This window comes from Oncorhynchus masou, chromosome 23 (assembly GCF_036934945.1).
Source record: "Oncorhynchus masou masou isolate Uvic2021 chromosome 23, UVic_Omas_1.1, whole genome shotgun sequence".
Classification (NCBI taxonomy): Eukaryota; Metazoa; Chordata; class Actinopteri; order Salmoniformes; family Salmonidae; genus Oncorhynchus; species Oncorhynchus masou.
Genome location: NC_088234.1, coordinates 32,629,276 through 32,653,411, shown reverse-complemented (window position 1 = coordinate 32,653,411; position 24,136 = coordinate 32,629,276). Strand labels below are relative to the sequence as shown.

The 24,136-nt window shown below is 40.1% G+C and overlaps 1 protein-coding gene across 10 annotated transcripts in view; it reads left to right on the top strand.

Moving 5' to 3' along the window:
* The first annotated feature begins 5,729 nt into the window (after positions 1-5,729).
* LOC135510759 (collagen alpha-1(XXV) chain) overlaps positions 5,730-24,136 on the top strand; it is a 127,845-nt gene continuing 109,438 nt past the window's right edge. For 9 of the 10 annotated variants that reach the window (XM_064931941.1, XM_064931940.1, XM_064931939.1 and 6 more), the window contains exons 1-5: positions 5,730-5,875; positions 7,272-7,298; positions 15,866-15,937; positions 16,545-16,661; positions 19,892-19,927. In XM_064931941.1, the coding sequence (XP_064788013.1) occupies positions 15,866-15,937; positions 16,545-16,661; positions 19,892-19,927 (225 nt within the window). In that variant the 5' untranslated portion in view covers positions 5,730-5,875; positions 7,272-7,298. Of the gene's footprint in view, positions 5,876-7,271; positions 7,299-14,812; positions 14,873-15,865; positions 15,938-16,544; positions 16,662-19,891; positions 19,928-24,136 lie in introns of all 10 variants that reach the window. The other variant, XM_064931947.1, reaches the window with a different exon arrangement.

Sequence of the window (24,136 nt, the reverse complement as noted above, 5' to 3'; positions counted from 1 at the left end):
GTGGAGAGGGTAGTAAGTTTTAAGTTCCTCAGCGTACACATCACAGACAAACTGAATTGGTCCACCCACACAGACAGCATCGTGAAGAAGGCGCAGCAGCGCCTCTTCAACCTCAGGAGGCTGAAGAAATTCGGCTTGTCACCAAAAGCACTCACAAAGTTCTACAGATGCACAATCGAGAGCATCCTGGCGGGCTGTATCACCGCCTGGTACGGCAACACCTCCACCCACAACCGTAAGGCTCTCCAGAGGGTAGTGAGGTCTGCACAACGCATCACCGGGGGCAAACTATCTGCACTCCAGGACATCAACACCACCCGATGTCACAGGAAGGCCATAAAGATCATCAAGGACAACAACCACCCGAGCCACTGCCTGTTCACCCCGCTATCATCCAGAAGGCGAGGTCAGTACAGGTGCATCAAAGCAGGGACCGAGAGACTGAAAACAGTTTCTATCTCAAGGCCATAAGACTGTTAAACAGCCACCACTAACATTGAGTGGCTGCTGCCAACACACTGACTCAACTCCAGCCACTTTAATAATGGGAATTGATGGAAATTGATGTAAATATATCACTAGCCACTTTAAACAATGCTACTTAATATAATGTTTACATACCCTACATTATTCATCTCATATGTATATGTATATACTGTACTCTATATAATCTACTGCATCTTTATATAATACATGTATCACTAGCCACTTTAAACTATGACACTTTGTTTACATACCCTACATTACTCATCTCATATATATATATATACTGTACACGAGACCATCTACTGCATCTTGCCTATGCCGTTCTGTACCATCACTCATTCATATCTTTATGTATATAATCTTTATCACTTTACACTTGTGTGTTTAAGGTAGTAGTTTTGGAATTGTTAGGTTAGATTACTCGTTGGTTATTACTGCGTTGTCAGAACTAGAAGCACAAGCATTTCGCTACACTCGCATTAACATCTGCTAACCATGTGTATGTGACAAATACATTTGATTTGATTTGATTTGTAACGCTTGAAAGTGTGTGACACGTATCACCATATGATATCATAGTTTAGAAATTAACATCCATGAATGGGCAACTTTTGATAAGCTAAGAAGGCTCCTATGATAGCCGATAAAGTAAATCTCTATTTCAGAGATAACCAGTGCTAAAACTAATGAATGGCACTAAAAGCAGAAATTAAATTAATTGCTCAATATTATATATTTTTTTCATTCTGTCAAATTCAATCAGTTAGATATTTGTCTATTAAGCATTACTGTAAATGCAGTCTCCCTTACTACATTTCCTATAAAACATTTAATATTGTGGGTTGTTTCATGTGTGTTACTATTGTAAAACATTCATGTTAGGTTGTGTAATCCACAAAGACTATTAGGCTTGTAAAGGTGTTTAAAGATTGCTGTCTTTGTGTGAATTTGTTCAGACTGAAAACTGCCAGTGACCTAACCAAAGCCAGCAGGTGTGTGGCCAACAATGCTGAAAAAAGTATTTACTAACACATTCACTACATTTAAATAGGATGTGGACACCTGCTCTTCGAACATCTCATTCCAAAATCATAGGCATTAATATGGAGTTGGTCCCCCCTTTGCTGCTATAACAGCCTCAACTCTTCTGGGAAGGCTGTCCAGTAGAGAATGGAACATTGCTGAGGGGACTTTCTTTCATTCAGCTACAAGAACATTAGTGAGGTTGGGCACTGATGTTGGGCTATCAGGCCTGGCTCACATTCGGTGTTCCAATTCATCCCAAAGGTGTTTGATGGGGTTGAGGTCAGGCCTCTGGGCAGGCCAGTCATGTTCTTCCACACTGATCTCGACAAACCATTTCTGTATGGATCTCACTTTGTGCATGGGGGCATTGTCATGCTGAAACAGGAAAGGGCCTTCCCCAAACGGTTGCCACAAAGTTGGAATCACGGAATTATCTAGAATCTCATTGTATGCTGTAGCGGTAAAATGTCCCTTCACTGGAACTAAGGGGTCTTTGCCCGAACCATGAAAAACATCCCCAGACCATTATTCCTCCTCCACCAAACTTTACAATTTTCACTATGCATTTGGGCATGCTCCTGGCATCCGTTAACCCAGATTCATCTGTCGGACTGCCAGATGGACAAGCAATGATTCATCACTCCAGAGAACACATTTCCACTGCTCCAGAGTCCAGTTGCCGAGAGCTTCACCACTCCAGCCGACGCTTGGCATTGCACATGGTGATCTTAATCTTGTGTGGATGGAAACCCACTTCATAAAAATCCAGATGGACAATTATTGTGCTGACGTTGCTTCCAGAGGCAGTTTGGAACTCGGTAGGGAGTGTTGCAGCCGAGGACAGACGATTTTTATGCGCTACGCGCTTCAGCACTTAGCTGTCCTGTGCTGTGAGCTTGTGTGGCTTACCACTTTGCGACTGAGGCGTTGTTGCTCCTAGACATTTCCACTTCACAATAACAGGGGCAGAAATGTATTGTATGTCTGGCTTGAGGGTCTACAGTACACCAGTGTTTCCCACTGTTTCCCCAGGGGATAAACGTGCTCTATGTTGCAATGGCAATTATTTTAATTGATCACATAGACCATCTGCATTATTCTGCCTTGAGATTTGAATACTGAATGTTGTATTTTCTTGAAAATCTGACATCAATAAATGACTGAATTACTCATAGTTGGGTGCACAGATCTCACATCAGAATACCTACCCATGTTCCCTGTATATTATGCCTCTTTGAGGGGCCAGAAAAGCAAGCATGAATGTATAATTGCAGTGCTTGTCAGTGGCCAACAACTTGACTTTGAGCCAGCAGAGAGCATGAACCCCCATGTAGAGGAGCCAACAAAAAAGGCGGCATTTTCTCTGTACATCCATAGATGAACCAGTCACGCTTCATATGCAATGTAGGCTATTGTATGGTAGCTAGCTAAGTGTAATGTAAACTCACCCCATTCCGTACAAATGTGCGCAACCGTGACATTCAAATTGCAAAGAAAACTAATGGGACTGAAGCAACTGTGTTGACTTCAAAATCTGGGGTGTGAACTATGTTTCTATTCAAGTGTTGATCGACATGGTAATGGCTCTATAGTTTTGGAGAAAAGTAGAAAAAACTGACCCTCCGTTACATCGTGACGTGTCATGCCGTAACGTACAGCACGCATAAAGCAACTATTTCTGTCTTACAATCTCTCTCCACCAGGTGTAGCACTTCTCTCATTGTTTAAAAACAAGAAATGGACAGTGACGGGGCTTTTAACCATAGAAATTGACTAATTTGTGTAAGAGTATGCAAAGCTAGGGGGATACCTAGTCACGTTGTTTGGAATCAATTTTTTTTGCGTCGTCACTGCAAGCGATCATCACTCCAAAAATGAAATAGCGCCACCATAAGTGTAAGAGGATAAAAACAAGAAATGGACAGTGACGGGGTAAGGGGGGGATACCTAGTCATTTTTTTTGCGTCGTCACTGCAAGCGATCATCACTCTCAAAAGACAATGTTTACTTCTGAAGATCTCTTTAGCACCGCCCTAAAAACCCGATTCAAATTCAACACAAACCTTCAAATAGGTATGTAATGACACATTATATAAACTTTTTTTTGAGGCAATAAGGTGATAAGTTGGAAAGATCAAGTGAAAAAAAGCAATGTTTCCACATGATATCTCTCCTTCTCACTATCACGCATTAGTTTCTCTTCCCCACCCGACATTTTTAAAAAGACCAGGCAGGGCTCATTGCCTTCTTGAATCATGCAGAAACGGGCAGCTTGGAGGGCATGTCATTGACTTTGTTGGAAAGGGGAGAAATTGTGCTTTACAATGGTATTGACATTACAGTTGATCTGAAAGTATTACATTTTGGGGTGCTAAAATAAGGTCAATTGTACAGACCGAGGCGATGTACAAAAGTGAGTGAGTTTACGTTACAGACACAATGCATAAAACACTAAATAGTTATTCCAAGCAAGCTAACCACTCTAGCTAGTATTCACATTTTTAAATTACAATGTATTATCTAATTTCCATGAAACAGCTGCCTGTGTTAGCTGCCAAGTTAGTGCAGGTCCTTAGCTAGCAAACTAGATAGCTGTGTTGTGCTAGCTTGTGAATATGCTAACATTAGCTAGTATGGGATAATGGAGAGTGAATGAAATTGTTTCTTCGTAATCTCGTTAGATAGTAATTTCACTGTCGCCTTTCTGGATAGTATTAACAAGGGCTTTCTACAAATTGCAACATAAGTGCAGATAGCTTGGAATCGAGACCATAAGCAATACACACAATACATCTGCATTGCCAAACAATGCTACTGTCACCTTTTTGTTAGGAGTAGCTGACGACTTCCATGGTTTTTGCTGTGTGAACACAAAAAGAGATTGACTGCTGACATTCTGTTCAGAGGTGCCAAGTAAACGTTTGACAATCCTACTGGTGTGTCTTAGCTTTAATGTTTTGGGCTAGGATAACTATAGGTGAGAAACTACAGTTCCCCTGAGCCGGCACCTCCCTCTCAATACCATTGGGGATTAATCCGATTGGTGCTGCCACTAACCCAAAATGACTGGGATCACTGTACTCCAATAAGAGTGGGCCCTGCATACAACAGAACGGTGTGGAAGGGTTGAAAGGGTGAAGACCCTGTTCGAGCTCTATTTGGTTGGGTCAAGAGAAAGGCTGCTGAAATATTTCTGGATCACTTTCATTCCAGACTGTTCGATTGGTGCGATTAATGTACCACCACAAAGTCTGTGTCTGTTGGCTTGCTATTCTGGGCCAGTGAGAACACAAACACAGGTCAACATTTTTATACAGGTCAGTGCACAACCAGTCATATTTTTTCGGAGGTTTATACTTAAGCTGAAGATCTCTTGCCATGTCTGGACAAAATCCATTAGTGCTTGCGAACATGCAGCTTTGATGATTTGGTATTATGGAACAGTTCACTGGTCATGATTTTCTTGATGCTGCCTTAATTTTAAACCACACACATACTTATTTGACGACAAAATCACATCAATCCTTTAACTCAACCAATGTTCTTGAGCCAGATAAACAACATGTTCAACATGTGCATTCCACTATAACCATCAGCCGACCTGGGTTCAAATATTTTTGAAAATTATAAATTCCACCCATCTTGTGGAAGGCTAGATCAAACACTAAAAGTACTTATAGTGTTTGATCTAGCCTTCCATCAGATGGGTGGGATTTATCATTTTGGGACTATTCTATTAGTCCATTAAGCCACACAAGCTCAATCAAGCACTGACCAATGGGCTGACGATCAATGACATGGACTGCATTAGAACAGTGTTTCTCAACCTCCGGTAGGTACAATGTTGCTGCCCGGTTGGTCAGTTAGTGAGCTGACACTGATTTTATTAGAGTTTAAATGCCAGTCTTACTGTACGTGGTGCTCAAAGGGGGGAAACCCCAGCGTGCCAGTTCCTGGAACAAAACAGGTTGAAAAACACTGGGTGACCTCATTAGGTCTATTCCTGAGAATATGAAGGCATCCTGCCTTAAATTACAATTGATCACCCATTACCTTTTACAGGGCCCACCCAGGAGCTTTTCATACATTGAATGACTGACTTTGGAATGTTGAACTTACCTTTCAAAGCAATTGTGTAAAAAGTATGTGTTCCCATTGTGAAGAGCATATATAGTTTCTCTATACCACTTGTCAGAACGTTGTTGGATATTGCTGGATTTATGCACATGGCCTTGTTCTGCATTTAGTTTGCATGCTTTGGCTGTACATTTTTGTAATGCTATGAATATGTATAAAATGTTTTACTTTTTTAATTTAATGTTTTTCCGCCCAATAGGGTCCTCCTGGTCTTCAGGGTGACAAGGTAGGTAAACAAATATGTATAGCTATGTTTTATTCATATGTTAAATGCATAATTAATGTATTACTTTCCAAGGGCTAACTTTCTTTGATTTCTCTGGCAGTGGATGAACATGATCTAAATTCCTTGCCTTCCCACCCTTTCTTACAATACATTTTGGGGTCAAAAGCATTAACGTACGACTTTACTTTATTCCCTTTAATCCAATGTGTCCATAAATAATGTAGTTTTGTATGGTATTCTAAAGTTCCCATTAAAAATTGAAGTCCTACCTACCTCAAGTCTTAGTTGTGAATATTTAAATATTCACATCGTTCACAAATCCACTGACTTAATTACTTAACACCAGGGCCCGAACTGAAGTGCTTAAATGCTTCGCTGAACATCCCTCCATAAAAGGGCAGCCGACCATGAGAAATAACCACACTGTATCTTTATAAGTCTGTTGAACTTGGGGACCAATATGTACCCATGCGCCTTGTTTTGGAATATTAAAACCATGAAAATGGTTGAGGTTCCATGCTTAATTCACACACAATGGAAATAGGCTGCTCTGGTTTTTCCTTTGTCTTACTCGATTAGCAGGCATTGCAAAGCATCCGTGTGGCTCTAACAGGACGTATATATTATTTCCTTTTTTGAGATAGTTAACTGACAGTTGCTGGTATTCGTGTTTAATGAAAGTTCTGTTTACTATCAATCCTTGCTGTTCAGTCAGACCCCTCTAATAACTCAATGTACCTCATCAACAAATAGTTTGTCGATCATTTTTATTTAACCTTTATTTAACTAGGCAAGTCAGTTAAGAACAAATACTTATTTACAATGATGGCCTACCCCGGCCAAACCCTCCCCTAACCCGGACGACACTGAGCCAATTGTGCGCCGCCCTATGGGATCAGGGCACAACACTTACAGTAGATAACAGAAATGCAGAATGGGTCATTCAAAAGTTGAGGTTTATACTAGTGTTGCTAACTGACAGTTGGTAATTGGATACACTTGCATTTTATTTGGCCTCGTTCAACTTCAGCCTATTTCTGTTCAATGTTGAAACAGCAACTGTGTTAAATCACCCACCCAAGTTGAATAAAGTACAGCGTCTGAGGATGTGCCAGTCAAAAATCTGACTAAGAATTGGCAACGTCTTAAATGTGTGATGAGGTATAAAGAGATTGGTCATGTATTAATTTTACTCTATGATCAATGAACACTCCCCCTTCCCCTCAACCCTATTCATGTCAGTCTGTGTTATCATAAGTGATTTTACTCTCAACCATAATATTTGAGGCTGACTATATTATTTTTCCTTTTTTCTTTGTGTGTGCGTGTGCATGTGTGTGTGTGTTTGTGTGTCTGGTTGATGTATTTCAAGACAAATTCTTTCTGCCCCTTGCAGGGGGATCAAGGCGACCAAGGACCGCGGGTATGTGGTTTGCTCCTTCTTGTCATTTTCTGTTTGGCTGTTGAATGTGACATTGTGTGACTGTATTTCTACCTCGCCGAAGTAGTGGGCCAAAGAAATGAGATTCCAGGAATACGATTTTTGCATGGGATTCCAAGGGTAGTTTTAACACTTTTTTTTGCAAAGACAACCAGAGCAACATACTGTATACTGTAGCAAAAAGTTCCAAAATGATCAAAACCACAGACGGGTTATGTTATATAGGTTGCTGAAAACGACTATCCATCATTTTTTTATTATTCATCTCAGGGAGCCTACTTGAAAACATGACAGAGAAGCAATTTCCCATTTTGCTCTACACTAAACAGTCAATAGACATTAAGTCATAGAATTACACTAAAACTGTGTAGGACACCACTTAATTCTTCAAAATAACAACCCAAATGTTAAAAGTGGTGGAGTTGTCCTTTAACACATGTTTAACCTGAAGGTGGTTTCTGGTTCCATCCACAGGGTCTAGAATGTGGCCCATATAGGTGGTGACCTGTGTGACTTAAATAATTATCGCCACATTTTCAAACTCTCTTGCCGAGCTAAAATCTTAGAATTATTGGTAAATACTCAACTTAGATCATTTTAAAAACTAAATTTAGTCTAACTGTTCATCATGGTCATAGCACCATGTCTGCTACCTCTATGGATTTAAACAACATTATTAATTGTATGGAAAGGAATAAATACTGTGCTGCCCTTTTTTATATAGCTGTCTAAGGCTTTTGACACTGTGGATCACTCATCACTTATTCAGTGGCTTTCTTCAATTGGCGTGTAGCTTATTTGAAAATGATTTAACGGACAGAGTGCAGTGTGTATTTACTGATGGTGTTAAATCAATTTTTTTGGACACCCTTTCATACATTGATTGATTCTTTGTCTGGTTCTTTTTACGTTAACAATATTGTTTTATCTGTGTAAAAAAAAGGAACTTTCACTTGTACTGTTGCAGATGGTACTACTGCGTATGCTATTGCCCCCACAGCTGACCAGGCTATTTCAAAGCTTTATTCAGTCTGGCTTTATTGCCTTGCAGAAAGCCTTTGTTGAACTGACATTGGTAGTTAATGCAGGTAAAACCAAGGATATGTTATTTTGCAAATCACATACAAATGTACCTGATGATTTATGCATACATACATTGGATGGTGTCCACAGTGATCATTTCCCAGCTTGTAAATATCTGGATTGATGATAGGCTTTCCTTCAAAAAGCATGTTGATGAGTTAGTTAAGATGTTAATAATTAAAATGGGCTTATGTTACAGGAATAGGTCATGCCTTTCATTAAATAGCAGAAAACAAATAATTCAGTCGACATTCATTCTGGTCTTAGACTATGATGATATCCAGGGGTGTCATGCACCCCAAAAATCTGAGGGGCACAAAGTACATGAGGATTACTGGAGGGTTGGAGACCTGAAATGGCTTTTTAATGCAATCTAGAGCCATAATCATTATGCTTAATTTAAAAAATGTAAAAAATGTAAAAAATAAAAATAAAAAAATGAAGCATAACTCTTGAGCTGCCTGTATCCTCCTGACTGGTGGTTCTTGTTTTAAAGTATGAAAATATGGTTATCTGCATCTCTGCTAAAATCTGGGTAAAAGATTGAAAGGAATTTGAGTCTTATTTAGTTTCTGCTTAGTTTCTGCTTGCTTTTCTAAAGTCTACCAACCTTGCCAGCTGACATGCCAGCTAAGATAATTAGACAATCTAGCTACTTGATTGATAGCCTGAAATGGCTTATTTTTTGTTAGTTATGAGGGTGGGAGATTGGGAACCTATCTGGGCTTACTAAAGCCTACTTCATCAAATTGCTAGGTGGTAGTAGTATTATAGAGAAAAAATATATATATTTACTTTCAATGTGGCACAGTCATAGGATGCCACCTTTCCAACAAGTCAGTTCATCAAATATCTGCCCTGCTAGAGCTGCCCCAGTTAACTGTTATTGTGAAGTGGAAATGTCTAGGAGCAACAACGGCTCAGCTGCGAAGTGGTAGGCCACACAAGCGCACAGAATTGGACCGCTGTCCCATTTGCAACACACTCACTACCGAGTTCCAAACTGCCTCTGGAAGCAACGTCAGCACAAAAACTGTTCACGTAAGAACACCGTGCGCAATGCCAAGCGTCGGCTGGAGTGTTGTTTCCATCCTAGTGATCTTAGGTTTGTGTGTGGTTGCTCAGCAAATGGAAACCCATTTCATGGAGTTTCCAACAAACAGTTATTGTGCTGATGTTGCTTTCAGAGGCAGTTTGAAACTTGGTAGTGAGTGTTGCAACCAAGGACAAATAATGTTAACAGGCTTAAGCACTCGGCAGTCCCGTTCTGTGAGCTTGTGTGGCCTACCACATCCCGGCTGAGACGTTGTTGCTCCTAGACATTTCCACTTCACAATAACAGCATTTACAGTTGACCGGGCAGCTCTAGCAGGGTAGAAATTTGACAAACTGGCATTCTCTGATGGTGCCACTTTGAAAGTCACTGAGCTCTTCAGTAAGGCCATTCTACTGTCATTGTTTGTCTATGGAGATTACATTGCTATGTGCTCAATTTCATACAACTGTCAGTAACAGGTATGGCTGAAATAGCCAAATCCACTAATTTGAATGGGTTTCCACATACTTTTGTATATATAGTGTATGTATTTTTACGATGTTTTGTAACTTTCCCCAGATTGTTGCTGTAAATGAGAATGTATTCTCAGTCAACTCACCTGGTCAGAGGGGTCAGGTCAACACATTTCAACACAACCACTTACAGTGCCTTGCACAGGTCAACACAACCACTTACAGTGCCTTGCAAACGTAGTCAGGCCTTTTGGATTGTGTTACAAAGTTGGATTAAAAATGATTTAGTCAATAATCTACACAAAATACTCTGTAATGTCAAAGATTAATACAAATGAAATAACTAAAATATAAGTATTCAGCTCCCCAAGTTAGAAACACCTTTGACAGCTGTGAGTCTTCTTCTGTAAATCTATAAGAGCTCCGAGGACCAGGAGCGGGCCGGTCGCTTCCGCTGAGGCGCGGGAAACAGTAGAGCCAGCTGAGACGCGGGAGCCTGACGAGCATAGATTTGGCCTTGCGTTATAGGTTATTGTCCTGCTGAAAGGTTTTCCTCTAGGATTTTGAGGGTGCTTAGAACCTTCCCGTTTATTTTTATCCTGAAACACTCCTCAGTATTTGCTGATGTTAATCATACCTATACCATTATGGATACTGGGGAGTGTTTCGGGATCAAAAGAAATGGGATGGTTCTGAGCACTGTAAAAATCCTAGAGGAAAACCTTCCACAGTCTGCTTTACACCAGACACTGGGAAAGGAAATCACCTTTCAGCAGGACAGTAACCTACAAAACAAAGCCAAATCTACACTGGAGTTGCTATTTGGATACCGGGGCATCAGTGACTCAGCCCCAGTAATAGGATCAGTATATAGAGGCCTGCGTCTTGTGACCGTGGCTTACGTGTAGGTATGCACAGTAGGACCAAATCGGAGTGATATGTAGGAACAAGTCCATGTAATGGTTAGCAGTTAAACATTGAAAACAGCCGTAGCCTTAACAAGAAGCCATTGTTGGCACATTAGCACTGGAGTAGTATGATCTCATTTTGGGGTTCTAGTCAAGATTTTTGCAGCCGTATTTAGCACTAACTGAAGTTTATTTAGTGCTTTATCCGGGTACCTGGAGAGTACAGCATTGCAGTAGTCTAATCTTGAAGTGACAAAAGCATGGATGTCTTGAATCCTGAAGGGAAAAAAGCATTTTCTGCATAATTTTTTGACAAAAAGTTTCAGATTTTTGCAATGTTATGAAGATAGAAAAAAGCTACCCTTGAAATATTCTTGATATATTCGTCAAAAGAGAGATTATTGTCCATAGTAATGCCGAGGTCCTTCACAGTTTTATTTGAGATGACTGTACAACCATCAAGATTAATTGTCAGATCAAACAGCAGACAAGCGTCTCTGTTTTGTCCAAGTTTAAAAGTAAAACATTTGCTGGCATCCACTTCCTTATGTCTGAAACACAGGCTTCCAGGGTAGGCAATTTTGGGGCTTCCCCACATTTCATAGAAATGTACAGAGTGTTGTCCGCATAGCAGTGAAAGTTGACATTATGTTTCTGAATGACATCACCAAAAAGTAGAATATTTAGTGAAAGCAATAGTGGTCCTAAAATGGAACCTTGAGGAACACCAAAAAGTACCATTGTTTTGTCAGAGGACAAACCATCCACAGAGATGAACTGATATCTTTCCAACAGATACCATCTAAACCAGAAAATAACTTGTCCGTGTAGACCAGTTAGGGTTTCCAATCTCTCCAAAAGAATGTGGTGATCAATGGTGTCAAAAGTGGCAGTAAGGTCTAGGAGCATAAGGGCAGATGCAGAGCCTTGGTCTGATGATATTAAAAGGTAATTTATCATCTTCACGAGTGCAGTCTCAGTACTATGATGGGGTCTAAAACCATACTGGAACTTTTCATATTCATTATTTGTCTTCAGGAAGGTAGTGAGTTGCTCCGTAACAGCTATTTTGTTTTATATTGAGAGGAATGGGAGATTCGATAAAGTCAGATCAGTTAAAAAATATATTGGGTCAAGGTTTGGCTTTTTCAGGAGAGGCTTTATTACTTCCACTTTTAGTGAGTTTGGTACACATCCGGAGAATAGGGAGTTGTTTATTATGTTCAACATAGGAGGGCCAAGCACAGGAAGGAGTTTTTTCAGTAATTTAGTTGGAATAGGATCCAGTAGACAGCTGGAAGGTGTTGAGGCTATTTTCGGGAATGTGTCAAGAGATACAGGATTAAAAAACTTGAGTGTCTCCATTGATCCTAAGTCCTGGCAGTTCTGTGCAGACTCAGGACAACTAAGTTTTGGAGAAATACGCAGATTCAAGAGAGGAGTCCGTAATTTGCTTCCAGTAGACAGCTGGAAGTTGTTGAGGCTATTTTGGGAATGTGTCTAGAGATACGGGATTAAAAAACTTGAGTGTCTCCATTGATCCTAAATCTTGGCAGTTGTGTGCAGACTCAGGACAACTGAGTTTTGGATAAATAATTTGTGGTAATTTGCTTTCAAATGATCATGACCTTTTCGGCGAAGAAGTTAATGAATTCATCAATGCTGAGGAGAAGCCCATCCTCACTTGGGGAATGCTGCTTTGCGACAATATCAAAAATACATTTAGTTTTTTTTTTATTCTCCTCAATCAGGTTAAAAAAGTAGGTTGATTAAGCAGCAGTGAGGGCACTTTGATACTGCACTGTCCTGTCCTTCCAAGCTAGTTGGAAGACTTTCAGGTTGGTGGAGGGCCATTTGCGTTCCAATTTCACTGGAAGCTTGCTTCAGGGCTCGGGTATTTTCTGTAAAGAAATATTTTCAATATTTATTCTATGGGACCAAACTAGATCCAGGGTATGACCGTGGCAATGCGTAGGTCCGGAGACATGTTTGTTCAAAAGCCACTGAGTCAATGATGCCTCCGAAAGCCTTTTCGAGTGGTCTGTGGACTTTTCCATGTGAATATTGAAGTGACCAGTAATGTTAATATTATCTGCCATGACTACGAGGACCGATAGGAATTCAGTGAAATCATTGAGGAACTCTGTATAAGGGCCGGGAGGCCTGTAAACGGTATCTATAAAAAGGGATTGATTAGGCTGCATTGATTTCATGACTAGATGCTCAAAAGACAAAAATGCTGTAATTTCTTTCGTTAATTGAAAAATTGCTGTCTTAAATCTTATCAACACCTCCACCTTTGTGGGATGCGCAAGGGATATGGTCACTAGTCTAACCAAGAGGCCTCATTTAACACAGTACATTTCCAGTCAGGCCAATTACATCAAGGTTATAATCAGTGATTAGTTCATTGAATATGACTACCTTGGAAGTAGAGGGATCTAACATTAAGTCGTCCTATTGTGAGATGTGAGATATTATGACAGTTTCTTTCAATAATGACAGGAATGGAGGAGGTCTTTATTCCAGTGAGATTGCTAAGGTGAACACCGCTATGTTTAGTTTTGCCTGACCTCGATCGAGGCACAGACATGGTCTGAATAGGGAAAGCTGAGCTGACTACATTGACTGTCATAGTGGCAGACACCTCTAAACTAGCAGGCTGGCTAACAGCCTGCTGTCTACACCCATCTCATTGTGGAGCTAATTCTCTCCCTATCAGTCATTTTGCTTACTACAAATGCAATCATCCTGCTGTAGGCAAATACATGGTAATGTTACTCTACCAAATATTCAACATCCTATTCAGAGAGAAATACAAAAAGTGATTAGCAAATGGTTGGGAATATCAGTCAACCACCAATGTCATTACCATTGTCACCCATATCCATGAATGCAGTCACAGTACAATGTGGCGAGTGCACTGTCCCACATATAATGTGAGTGGATTTGATGCATTGAAGAAAATTGCAGTTTTTGGCTGACTCGGAAGTCAGATGATAATTTATTTTCCCACAACAAGGAGACTTGTTTTGAACACAGATAGTGTCAATGAGCTTGACAGTGCTAGACTCTGGCCAAGTCAGCAGTGTATAATGAGCACTTACGCAGACCTCTGGCATCTCGTAAAAGGTGGGGGATCAATGCTAAGTCCCACTGTCTTCCGGCAAATGTATCGAATCATTCATGAATCTAACATACTCTAGCTCAAAAAGGCCGCACAAGTGAAGCATGTCATAACTTCATTGTTCACTTTTCAAGATTGTGTCAGAGCTGTTACGAAGCAAAGCAATTTGGTTTGAATATTTGATTGAATTTCCATAGAAAGTATTTTTTCCCCTTTGATACAAACACTCTTAACAACTTACTTTTTTGCTTTGCTGGCATTCTCAACCTATGTCTAGGTGTGTTACTGATCCAACTAGAGAAAGAGAAACAAGCCACATTGAACCCTTTGCGTAGATTTGGAATCAAGTGATTATATAGGTTACATTTGGATTCCATGATATGGTAAATAAAAATTAAATATGGTATACTTAAAAAAGGTACGATATGGTAAAATAAAAGAGATTTGGTTAGAAAAAAGACCTGGACTTTGTCCATTGACAAATCATTTTGGGTGGCAATTGCATTGACAGGTGTTTGGCACTCAATAAAGACAAACATTAAAGCTAATTGCTTCAAAATAACATTTGATGTTGTTGGCATGTAGTACAAATCCTTACAGTGTAATTAAAATATCCTCAAACTGGTTTTCAGTGTCTTACAGAGATAAATGAAACATTTAAGTCCATTATTACATTTTTTTTAAATATTGGGGAGACAAAACAATTAAAGCCATTAACTTTTTCATGGTCTGTTGAAGTCAATGACATGTGGAACAGATAACTTGACTACTCCGCTGTTATGGATGTTTTCATAACTTTGATTGTGTTGTGTCTGGAGCTCTCTGTGTTTTGTCTGTGTTGAGCAATCTTGTGCTGTATGTCCTTTTAGGGATTGCCTGGTCTCCCTACACTGGCTGCTTTGCACAGCAATCAGATCCTGACTGTCAAGGTTTGTTGGTGTGGCCTAGCTGCTCAGTCTGACCCCTGGATGACACACACTGAGAAAGAATGAGCCTTTACTTCTGGCCCCAATGACAGACCAGTACCAGGCACAGTAGTTAATCAGGGCCATAATCGTCCACTCAGTGCCACCAAGTATTTTACCCGAGGGGTTTCTTTTTCATGCAAAATGCCAGGGCCCCATTGAAATCCAAGGTAGCTTTTTATAACCCAGTAATGTGAAGTTGATTACAACCAGAATTGTAATTTTTCTAACCAAGACATGGTCTGGCTAATGTCCATTGATGCTGAATGAATGGAAGGAACTTAGCAAGGAACATTAAACAATCAACCAAAGTGGCAAAATGTTTTTAAATACCATACCCATGGTTCACCGCAAATCTCTAAATGCAAGGTATAATTTTCAGTGGGCTATTTAGTGCTAAATATACTGTATATCCTGAACTGTATGATTTCCATATTTCAATCACACAAGTTCAACTCCAATATATTTAGGTATTTCTAGTAATGGATCATTTGAGATAATACCAATGGACAGCGCCAGAGATACTTGCCCAACTTAAAAAAAACAGCGTAAAAAATGTAGCTTCAGAAGGTCAACCATGCAGCTCTCTGTGTGTCCACCTCCGGGGGTCTGGCTTGGCACTGAGCACTACTGTGATGATGTCAGCGCCTTCGCAGAGGAGGAGTCCCCATTTTTCCAGGATCTGCGAGCCCAGTGTGGCGTCCCAGCATCCCTGGGGTGGTAATTATGTGCTCTGGCTCCAAAATTAAGTCCAGACTTCCAAAGCCACTGTGGTGGAAAAGTGTGGATTTCTCCCCATTTATGAAGGTGCTTAGTTGGGTCTTGTGACGCAACGTCTAATCAAATCTATGTTTTGCCCTTTGACTCCTTCCTCTTTTTCTTCTGGGACCTCATCCTCCTCCAACCTCACTTACCTCTGAACTTCGACTTCTTGACCTCACACACCTGCTCGCTCAGATGGTCTTCCCTAAGATCAATCATGGCTTTCTTTCTGCTGACCAGCAGCTCATAAAGCGGCGGCTTATTAAGGTAGTGGCTGTCGTTGCTCGTCTTTATCTTTCTTCCGAAGGGGTTTATCACCTGACAACTTCTCCTTGTTCATTCCTCAGTTTGCACGCCAGCCTTTAGTTGGACCTATCAGAAGCACACTGCTGCCCATTCTGTCATATTAGAGGAAATTCTAGAAGCATACATTTAGTAATGATCTTCATACATTGCCACTTGTAACTAAAGAATGCATTTTCAGAATGTTTTAGATTCATCTTAATGAAAATATGACACTTACTATTGCTGTTTGTTAAAGCAAATGTGTTAATTGAACTGGGAAATTCTAATTGGGAATACTCCAAGTAGCAATTATTTTAAACAACATTTCAGATATAGACCAGTGAGAAAATGTTTGTACATTTATTAATTAATTTCTAAAGTACTACTCCAGTGTTATTAACTTAACATCTGAGAAACTAAAGTAAGAGTTGCAAACTTCCCTTCATGTTCCCTATGGAGGTTTTCCATGCCCAACCGATTACTCATTTCACTATTATTTCTAATGATTGCTCTACTGATGTCTTCATTATTTATTTAAAAGTTTGAAGCCATTTAATGTAATGATTTGACTTGTTGCATTGCTCTATAGGGAGATCAGGGTTCGGCAGGTCCACCAGGGCCTCCTGGACCCCCAGGTCCCCCTGGCCCCCGAGGGCCACCAGGGGACACAGGCAAGGATGGGCCCCGGGGAGTGCCAGGTCTGCCGGTGAGTACAGTATTGTATGTTTGTATGGGTACAGTACAGTACAGTCCTTGGCCTGGGAAATGGCATAAAGGGGAAACCCCTTTAATAAATGTAACACAAACAAAATTGCTTCTGATTGCCCATATATCAGAGGAAAGTGGAAGATGCATTTTTAAAACAAAATGATGAATGAAAAACAATAAGCAGTATTTTTATTAACAACTTCATGTTTCTAAACGGGCTTTCTACAGTCACTGACATGTTTTATTCAATGGGCATCGCACATAATCTTTCACAGAAGCTGGACAAAAAATGATCCAATATAAATGTTGACTGTTTTGCTGCTCCAAAAGTTTATATTTTAATAAAACATTGGTTAAAGGCTACTGATTTGGCTACTGTGCTCTTCCACTGCAAAAGCAATGCCATAACCAACTGCCTTGCCACTAAGATCAGCTTTTGGTTGGTCTTAAATATGAAATTGACATGTCTTTAAAGGGATAGTTCACCAAAATTACAGACTTACATTTTGTTTTCCTTACCCTGTAAGCAGTATATGGGCAAGGTATGACAGTAATCCATGCTTTGGTTTAGTTTCCCTGGCACTGTTTCCAAATAATATTATTTTAGAATTTGTGGCACAAATCCCATTCAAGTCATGTGACCGAAATTAGCATTTTTCACACGCTACCGCATAATTCTGTAGCACGTCATTAAATTCTCAGCCATTTTTTCTGTTACTGCAAGTTATTGCTAGTTTACCCACCAGAGGGCATCTTTGAGAAGCATTTGATAGTATTCCGTATTGGCATTACCAGAGAATTTAAAACCTTTTTTGTAATAACATATATATGGGATTGATTTTAAGAAATGTGGCTTAATTAATTTGATTCATATTATGGTGTTTCTATTCAGAGAAAAACAAAATACAAAACCCGTTAGGATGGATTGGAAAAGATGGCAATGTACAACATGATTGTTGGGAGTAGGCTACAGGATTGGAGGATTCTAAATTGTTTGCCTTCATTAGACAACTTTGTTCCAATATTTCTGTAAATCAGTGATATTTATTCCCATAGTAATTCGTTATGAATCCATAACTAAATCAACATCTGCATTTTAAAAGAGCAGGCCATGTCTGTACGACAGAATGCGGGGCACGCGGGAGACTGGGTTCAAATCCTCATTGGGAAGGAAGAAGTAGGCTGTCCTTGTAAATAGGAATTTGTTCTTAACTGATTCCATATGTGTTATTTCATAGTTGTGATGTTTTCACTATTGTTCTACAATATAGAAAATAGTAAAAATATAGAAAAATCCTTGAATGAGTAGGTGTGTCCAAACTTTTGACTGGTACTTGCTTAATTCATTTGATTAATATTATGGTGTTACTATTCCATGAAAAACAAAAAACCCTTCCTAAATAAAACATGCCAGTGTTTCTTGAACGCATCTCCCACTATTCGCTAGTTCAAAATATATATAGTTGTGAACATTACAGAGTGTTTTTTAGCTTTAGCGGATATTTTTTGTAGCAGGTCATATTTTCCCCAATGCCAATTTAAGAACTTCATCCACACATTGGATGAATAGCCTCTTTTTAGAAACCTATTGGGGGGCTTTTTATGGACAGACCTATAGGTTCACGCCTAGCTCGGCTATTAGACAATTCTTTAGTAAAGGTTGAATAGTCTATTGTTCAGCTAATAGCCATCCTGCTATGCTGGTGAAAAACGAATAATAATACTTTCCCCCCTTTCCACATTGAAGATCCCAATTGATAAAGTGTTTTTAGCCACATCCGGCCCCAACCCAAATTAATACATTTGGGCACAGTCGGTAGCGTGCTGGACTTCGGGCTAGAATTTTTGAGGGTTCGAAACCTGCTCCCTGCTTGCTACAATGAATGAGTTTGATACACCTGGTATTGGATATGGCTGAAAACTTGCTAAATATCGATTTTCGTAAATTAACTTTATGACAAAAAAAATATGCACAATCGTTTGTCTCTACATGAACTAACATATTCCTCTCAATTGTACATTTTTTGCTTGACTCATTATGACGTTATAACTACGTACATTTGCTTCCCCGTAATGTTTTGTCAGCCATCTTTGCTGAAGTCACTAGGGACGGGTGGCCAGCGTCAAATTCGTCATTGGAACCACTCAAAATGATTGGTCATATAAAAACCTTGGGACCCAAATGCATAATGGGTGCTCTAACTACCCCTTGTGGTGGTCTGGAGCAATGACCTCTAAGTCTGGGTACCTCTTATCCCGCGGTGTAAGCTCGCAAATTTTATAGGAGGAACCACTGTAATATCGGTCCCATGACTGGAATGAGATTTGCACCACAAATACCAATTCATCAACTCACTCCGTAGATATGTACCACAAAACCTACCATTTCAGATGGGCCTTGGGTTGGTCTATAGCGCCCCCTAAAGTTTAATGGTGAAAATACATTTTACCTGCATGTATGTTTTAGGTAATGGCTTCCCTTGTGTTGGGTCTACACGGCCAAAACCATATGGCCTTTGTTTATTGCCTTTATGATCGCAACAATTATGAAAAGCCATCAGAAATCGAGAAATTGTGATATTTTATTCAGTGGTGTTTTAAATATAAAGTTATCTTTTACACTCTAAAAAGTTATGTAAGTGTTACCTGAAGTCTACTGATTCCAATGATATATAAACTATGACATTTTATACTTTGTCACTTTTAAGAACTTTTACAAAAATACAGAATATGTCTAAATAAAGATGTCTAGCTATAGTGCAGATTGAACCTATTACACTCTAGGGCACCAGTTTTCCACAATGGCCACCAACCAGCTACATAGGGCCGAATCGGACAAGTGTCACATGGCCGTACCTACATCAAGCCCAGAACTGCACCAATAAGAACTATTCATTTGAATCGATTGCTATTCACAGTAGAGTCCACCAGATGCAAAAGGAAGAATGGACACCTAATTAGGATGTGGATTGTTTCTTTTTATCTAGAAACTGTATCATTGATAAACTGATGAATTTGCCTCTATATTGAATACTAACATCCATCTGCATAACCCACATTTCAAATCCAAATCTTCATAACCAAATGTCTTATTAAAAAATATAAATAATTTAATGTTCCAAATCCAATCCAATTATTTATCACCAACTGTAATTTCAAGTCATTGAAGTAGAACAAATCTCCCCATTTATATGTGCTTTACTAATTGGGCATTTTATATTTGTACAGGGAGATCCCGGGACCCCAGGAGAGCTAGGACTAATGGTAAGTAGGTCATTATGTTATGACATCCACTTCTTCCAATGCTGGTTTACCCAATACCTCAATACCTTGTGTTGTGCTTATTTAGAGTTCAGCCTACATTGAACTGATTCTGTGAAAAGGACCTGGAGATGCTAAAATTATTCCTATTGCCACAGCATTTTTGTGACTAATTGTTAAATAATCATGTTGAGGTTATATTTAAGCTTCTGTTTCCAAAATAATAATATAAAATATTGCCAAGTTGAGGATCTAGTTGACGGAGTAGCTGTGTTGATTTCTTCAGGAAATTGTACCAAGACGACATGTTGCCCCTTGTGGGAACATTATGCCTTTTTACGTTAGTGTGCTAAAATGGTTTGCCAATTAGATTCATATTCCAAGCACTGTGGCATATTTTAAGCCTATTTTAATAGACTTTTCTCGCTCACAATTTTTTTTTGTCTAAGTACAGATGCTTAAGGAAGCTGCATCTTATTTCGAACATCCATACTTGCATTCCATTTTTACAATAATTTAAATAACTGATTTTGTTGATCCATGGTGAATGGCTACACCAATTTTATGAAACCCTGTTAAAATATATTTCTATATTTTCACACAAGAAAGTCATTATAGAGGCAAACTGTTCAAATGAACAGCAATCGCATACTGCTTTTAATAATTTAGCTATTTAATGAAAGGTCCCTCATAAAAATGCATAGAATAAGTCAATCCAGCCTGTATCGTCTGATGACAAAGAAGTGAGGACAGAAAATGGGACAAACAAGCACACTGTGTGATTGGAATGTTCACAAGTTCATGAGGTGCCAGAGAAACAGAGTTCTCTCCAGTGATGTTCTCTCTGATTCCATCATCAGTAGCTTTTTGTTGAGGTGGAAAGAAAGGGTTAGGCATTTGAAGGAGAAAAAGATAGGGTGGGATGGGATGGTGCAATGGAGAAAAATAATGAAAGAGAGAGAGAGGAAGGAATAGAGAAATAAAGTGAGAAATAGAATATGGATACAAATGTACTATTTAACCCACCCTTTTGCTGTATTTTCACCTTTATTTAACCAGGTAGGAAAGTTGAGAACAAGTTCTCATTTACAATTGCGACCTAGCCAAGAGAAAGCAAAGCAGTTCGACACATACAACGACACAGAGTTACACATGGAGTAAAACAAACATACAGTCAATAATACAGTATAAACAAGTCTATATACGATGTGAGCAAATGAAGTGAGATAAGGGAGGTAAAGGCAAAAAAAGGCCATGGTTGCAAAGTAAATACAATATAGCAAGTAAAACACTGGAATGGTAGATTTGCAGTGGAAGAATGTGCAAAGTAGAAATAAAAATAATGGGGTGCAAAGGAGCAAAATAAATAAATTAAATACAGTAGGGAAAGAGGTAGTTGTTTGGGCTAAATTATAGGTGGGCTATGTACAGGTGCAGTAATCTGTGAGCTGCTCTGACAGTTGGTGCTTAAAGCTAGTGAGGGAGATAAGTGTTTCCAGTTTCAGAGATTTTTGTAGTTCGTTCCAGTCATTGGCAGCAGAGAACTGGAAGGAGAGGCGGCCAAAGAAAGAATTGGTTTTGGGGGTGACTAGAGAGATATACCTGCTGGAGCGTGTGCTACAGGTGGGAGATGCTATTTTGACCAGCGAGCTGAGATAATGGGGGACTTTACCTAGCAGGGTCTTGAAGATGACATGGAGCCAGTGGGTTTGGCGACGAGTATGAAGCGAGGGCCAGCCAACGAGAACATATAGGTCGCAATGGTGGGTAGTATATGGGGCTTTGGTGACAAAACGGATTGCACTGTGATAGACTGCATCCAATTTGTTGAGTAGGGTATTGGAGGCTATTTTGTAAATGACATCGCCAAAGTCGAGGATTGGTAGGATGGTCAGTTTTACAAGGGTAAGTTTGGCAGCATGAGTGAAGGATGCTTTGTTGCGAAATAGGAAGCCAATTCTAGATTTAACTTTGGATTGGAGATGTTTGATATGGGTCTGGAAGGAGAGTTTACAGTCTAACCAGACACCTAAGTATTTGTAGTTGTCCACATATTCTAAGTCAGAGCCGTCCAGAGTAGTGATGTTGGACAGGCGGGCAGGTGCAGGTAGTGATCGGTTGAAGAGCATGCATTTAGTTTTACTTGTATTTAAGAGCAATTGGGGGCCACGGAAGGAAAGTTGTATGGCATTGAAGCTTGCCTGGAGGGTTGTTAACACAGTGTCCAAAGAAGGGCCAGAAGTATACAGAATGGTGTTGTCTGCGTAGAGGTGGATCAAAGACTCACCAGCAGCAAGAGTGACCTCATTGATGTATACAGAGAAGAGAGTCGGTCCAAGAATTGAACCCTGTGGCACCCCCATAGAGACTGCCAGAGGTCCGGACAGCAGACCCTCCGATTTGACACACTGAACTCTTTCAGAGAAGTAGTTTGCGAACCAGGCTAGGCAATCATTTGAGAAACCAAGGCTGTCGAGTCTGCCGATGAGGATGTGGTGGTTGACAGAGTCAAAAGCCTTGGCCAGATCAATGAATACGGCTGCACAGTAATGTTTCTTATCAATGGCGGTTAAGATATCGTTTAGGACCTTGAGCGTGGCTGAGGTGCACCCATGACCAGCTCTGAAACCAGATTGCATAGCAGAGAAGGTATGGTGGGATTCGAAATGGTCGGTAATCTGTTTGTTGACTTGGCTTTCGAAGACCTTAGAAAGGCATGGTAGGATAGATATAGGTCTGTATCAGTTTGGGTCAAGAGTGTCCCCCCCTTTGAAGAGGGGGATGACCGCAGCTGCTTTCCAATCTTTGGGAATCTCAGACGACACAAAAGAGAGGTTGAACAGGCTAGTAATAGGGGTGGCAACAATTTTGGCAGATAGTTTTAGAAAGAGAGGGTCCAGATTGTCTAGCCCAGCTGATTTGTACTGGTCCAGGTTTTGCAGCTCTTTCAGAAAATCTGCTATCTGGACATGGGTGAAGGAGAAGCGGGGGAGGCTTGGGCGAGTAGCTGCGGAGGGGGGGCTGTTGGCCGGGGTTGGGGCTAGGAGGAAGGCATGGCCTTCCGTTGAGAAATGCTTATTGAAATGTTGGATTATTATGGATTTATCAGTGGTGACCATGGGCAGCTGGGAGGAGGTTCTCTTGTTCTCCATGACTTTACAGTGTCCCAAAACATTTTGGAGTTAGAGCTACAGGATGTGAATTTCTGCTTGAAAAAGCTAGCCTTTGCTTTCCTGACTGACTGCATGTATTGGTTCCTGAATTCCCTGAACAGTTGCATATCGTGGGGACTATTCGATGCTGTGGCAGTCCGCCAAAGGATGTTTTTGTGCTGGTCAAGAAAGGTTCCTAACTTTTGTGAAAAATCACAGCACAGTTGAGAAATATATTGCAAAAATAAATCAAAACTGGGGCCTCCCGAGTGGCGCAGCGGTCTAAGGCACTGCATCATAGTGCAGAGGCGCCACTACAGTTCGATCCCAGTCAGGCTGTGACCGGGAGACCCATGGGAAGGCACACAATATGCATCGTCCGGTTTAGGGAAGAGTTTGGCCTGCCGGGATTTCCTTGTGTCATCGTTCACCAAAACATTAGTGCTTCCGGGTTAAGCGAGCAGTGTATCAAGAAGCAGTGCGGCTTTGCAGTGTCGTGTTTTGGAGGACGCATGCTCTCAACCTTCCGTAGGGGGAGTTGCAGCGTTGAGACAAGATCGTAACTACCAATTGGATATCATGAAATTAGGGAGAAACTGGATGGTGTTCAGATGTACAGTACCATTCCAAAGTTCGGACACACCTAATCATTCAAGGGTTTTTCTTTATTTTTACTATTTTCTATATTTTAGAAACATAGTGAATACATCCAACCATGAAATAATACTTATGGAATTATGTAGTAACCAAAAAAGTGTTTAACAAATCAATATATTTGAGATTCTTCAAAGTAGCCACCCTTTGACATGATGACAGCTTTGCAAATTATTGGCAGTCTCTCAACCGGCTTCATGAGGTAGTCACCTGGAATGCATTTCAATTAGCATGTGTGCTTTTAACATTGTTAAAAGTTAATTTGTTGAATGTATTTCGTTCTTAATGATTTTCAGCCAATCAGTTGTGTTGAGTGGTAAAAACAATATAAAAAAATACAAAATATAGTCATATTTGGTTATCAACAAGTCCATATTATGGCACAAACAGCTAAAATAAGCACAGA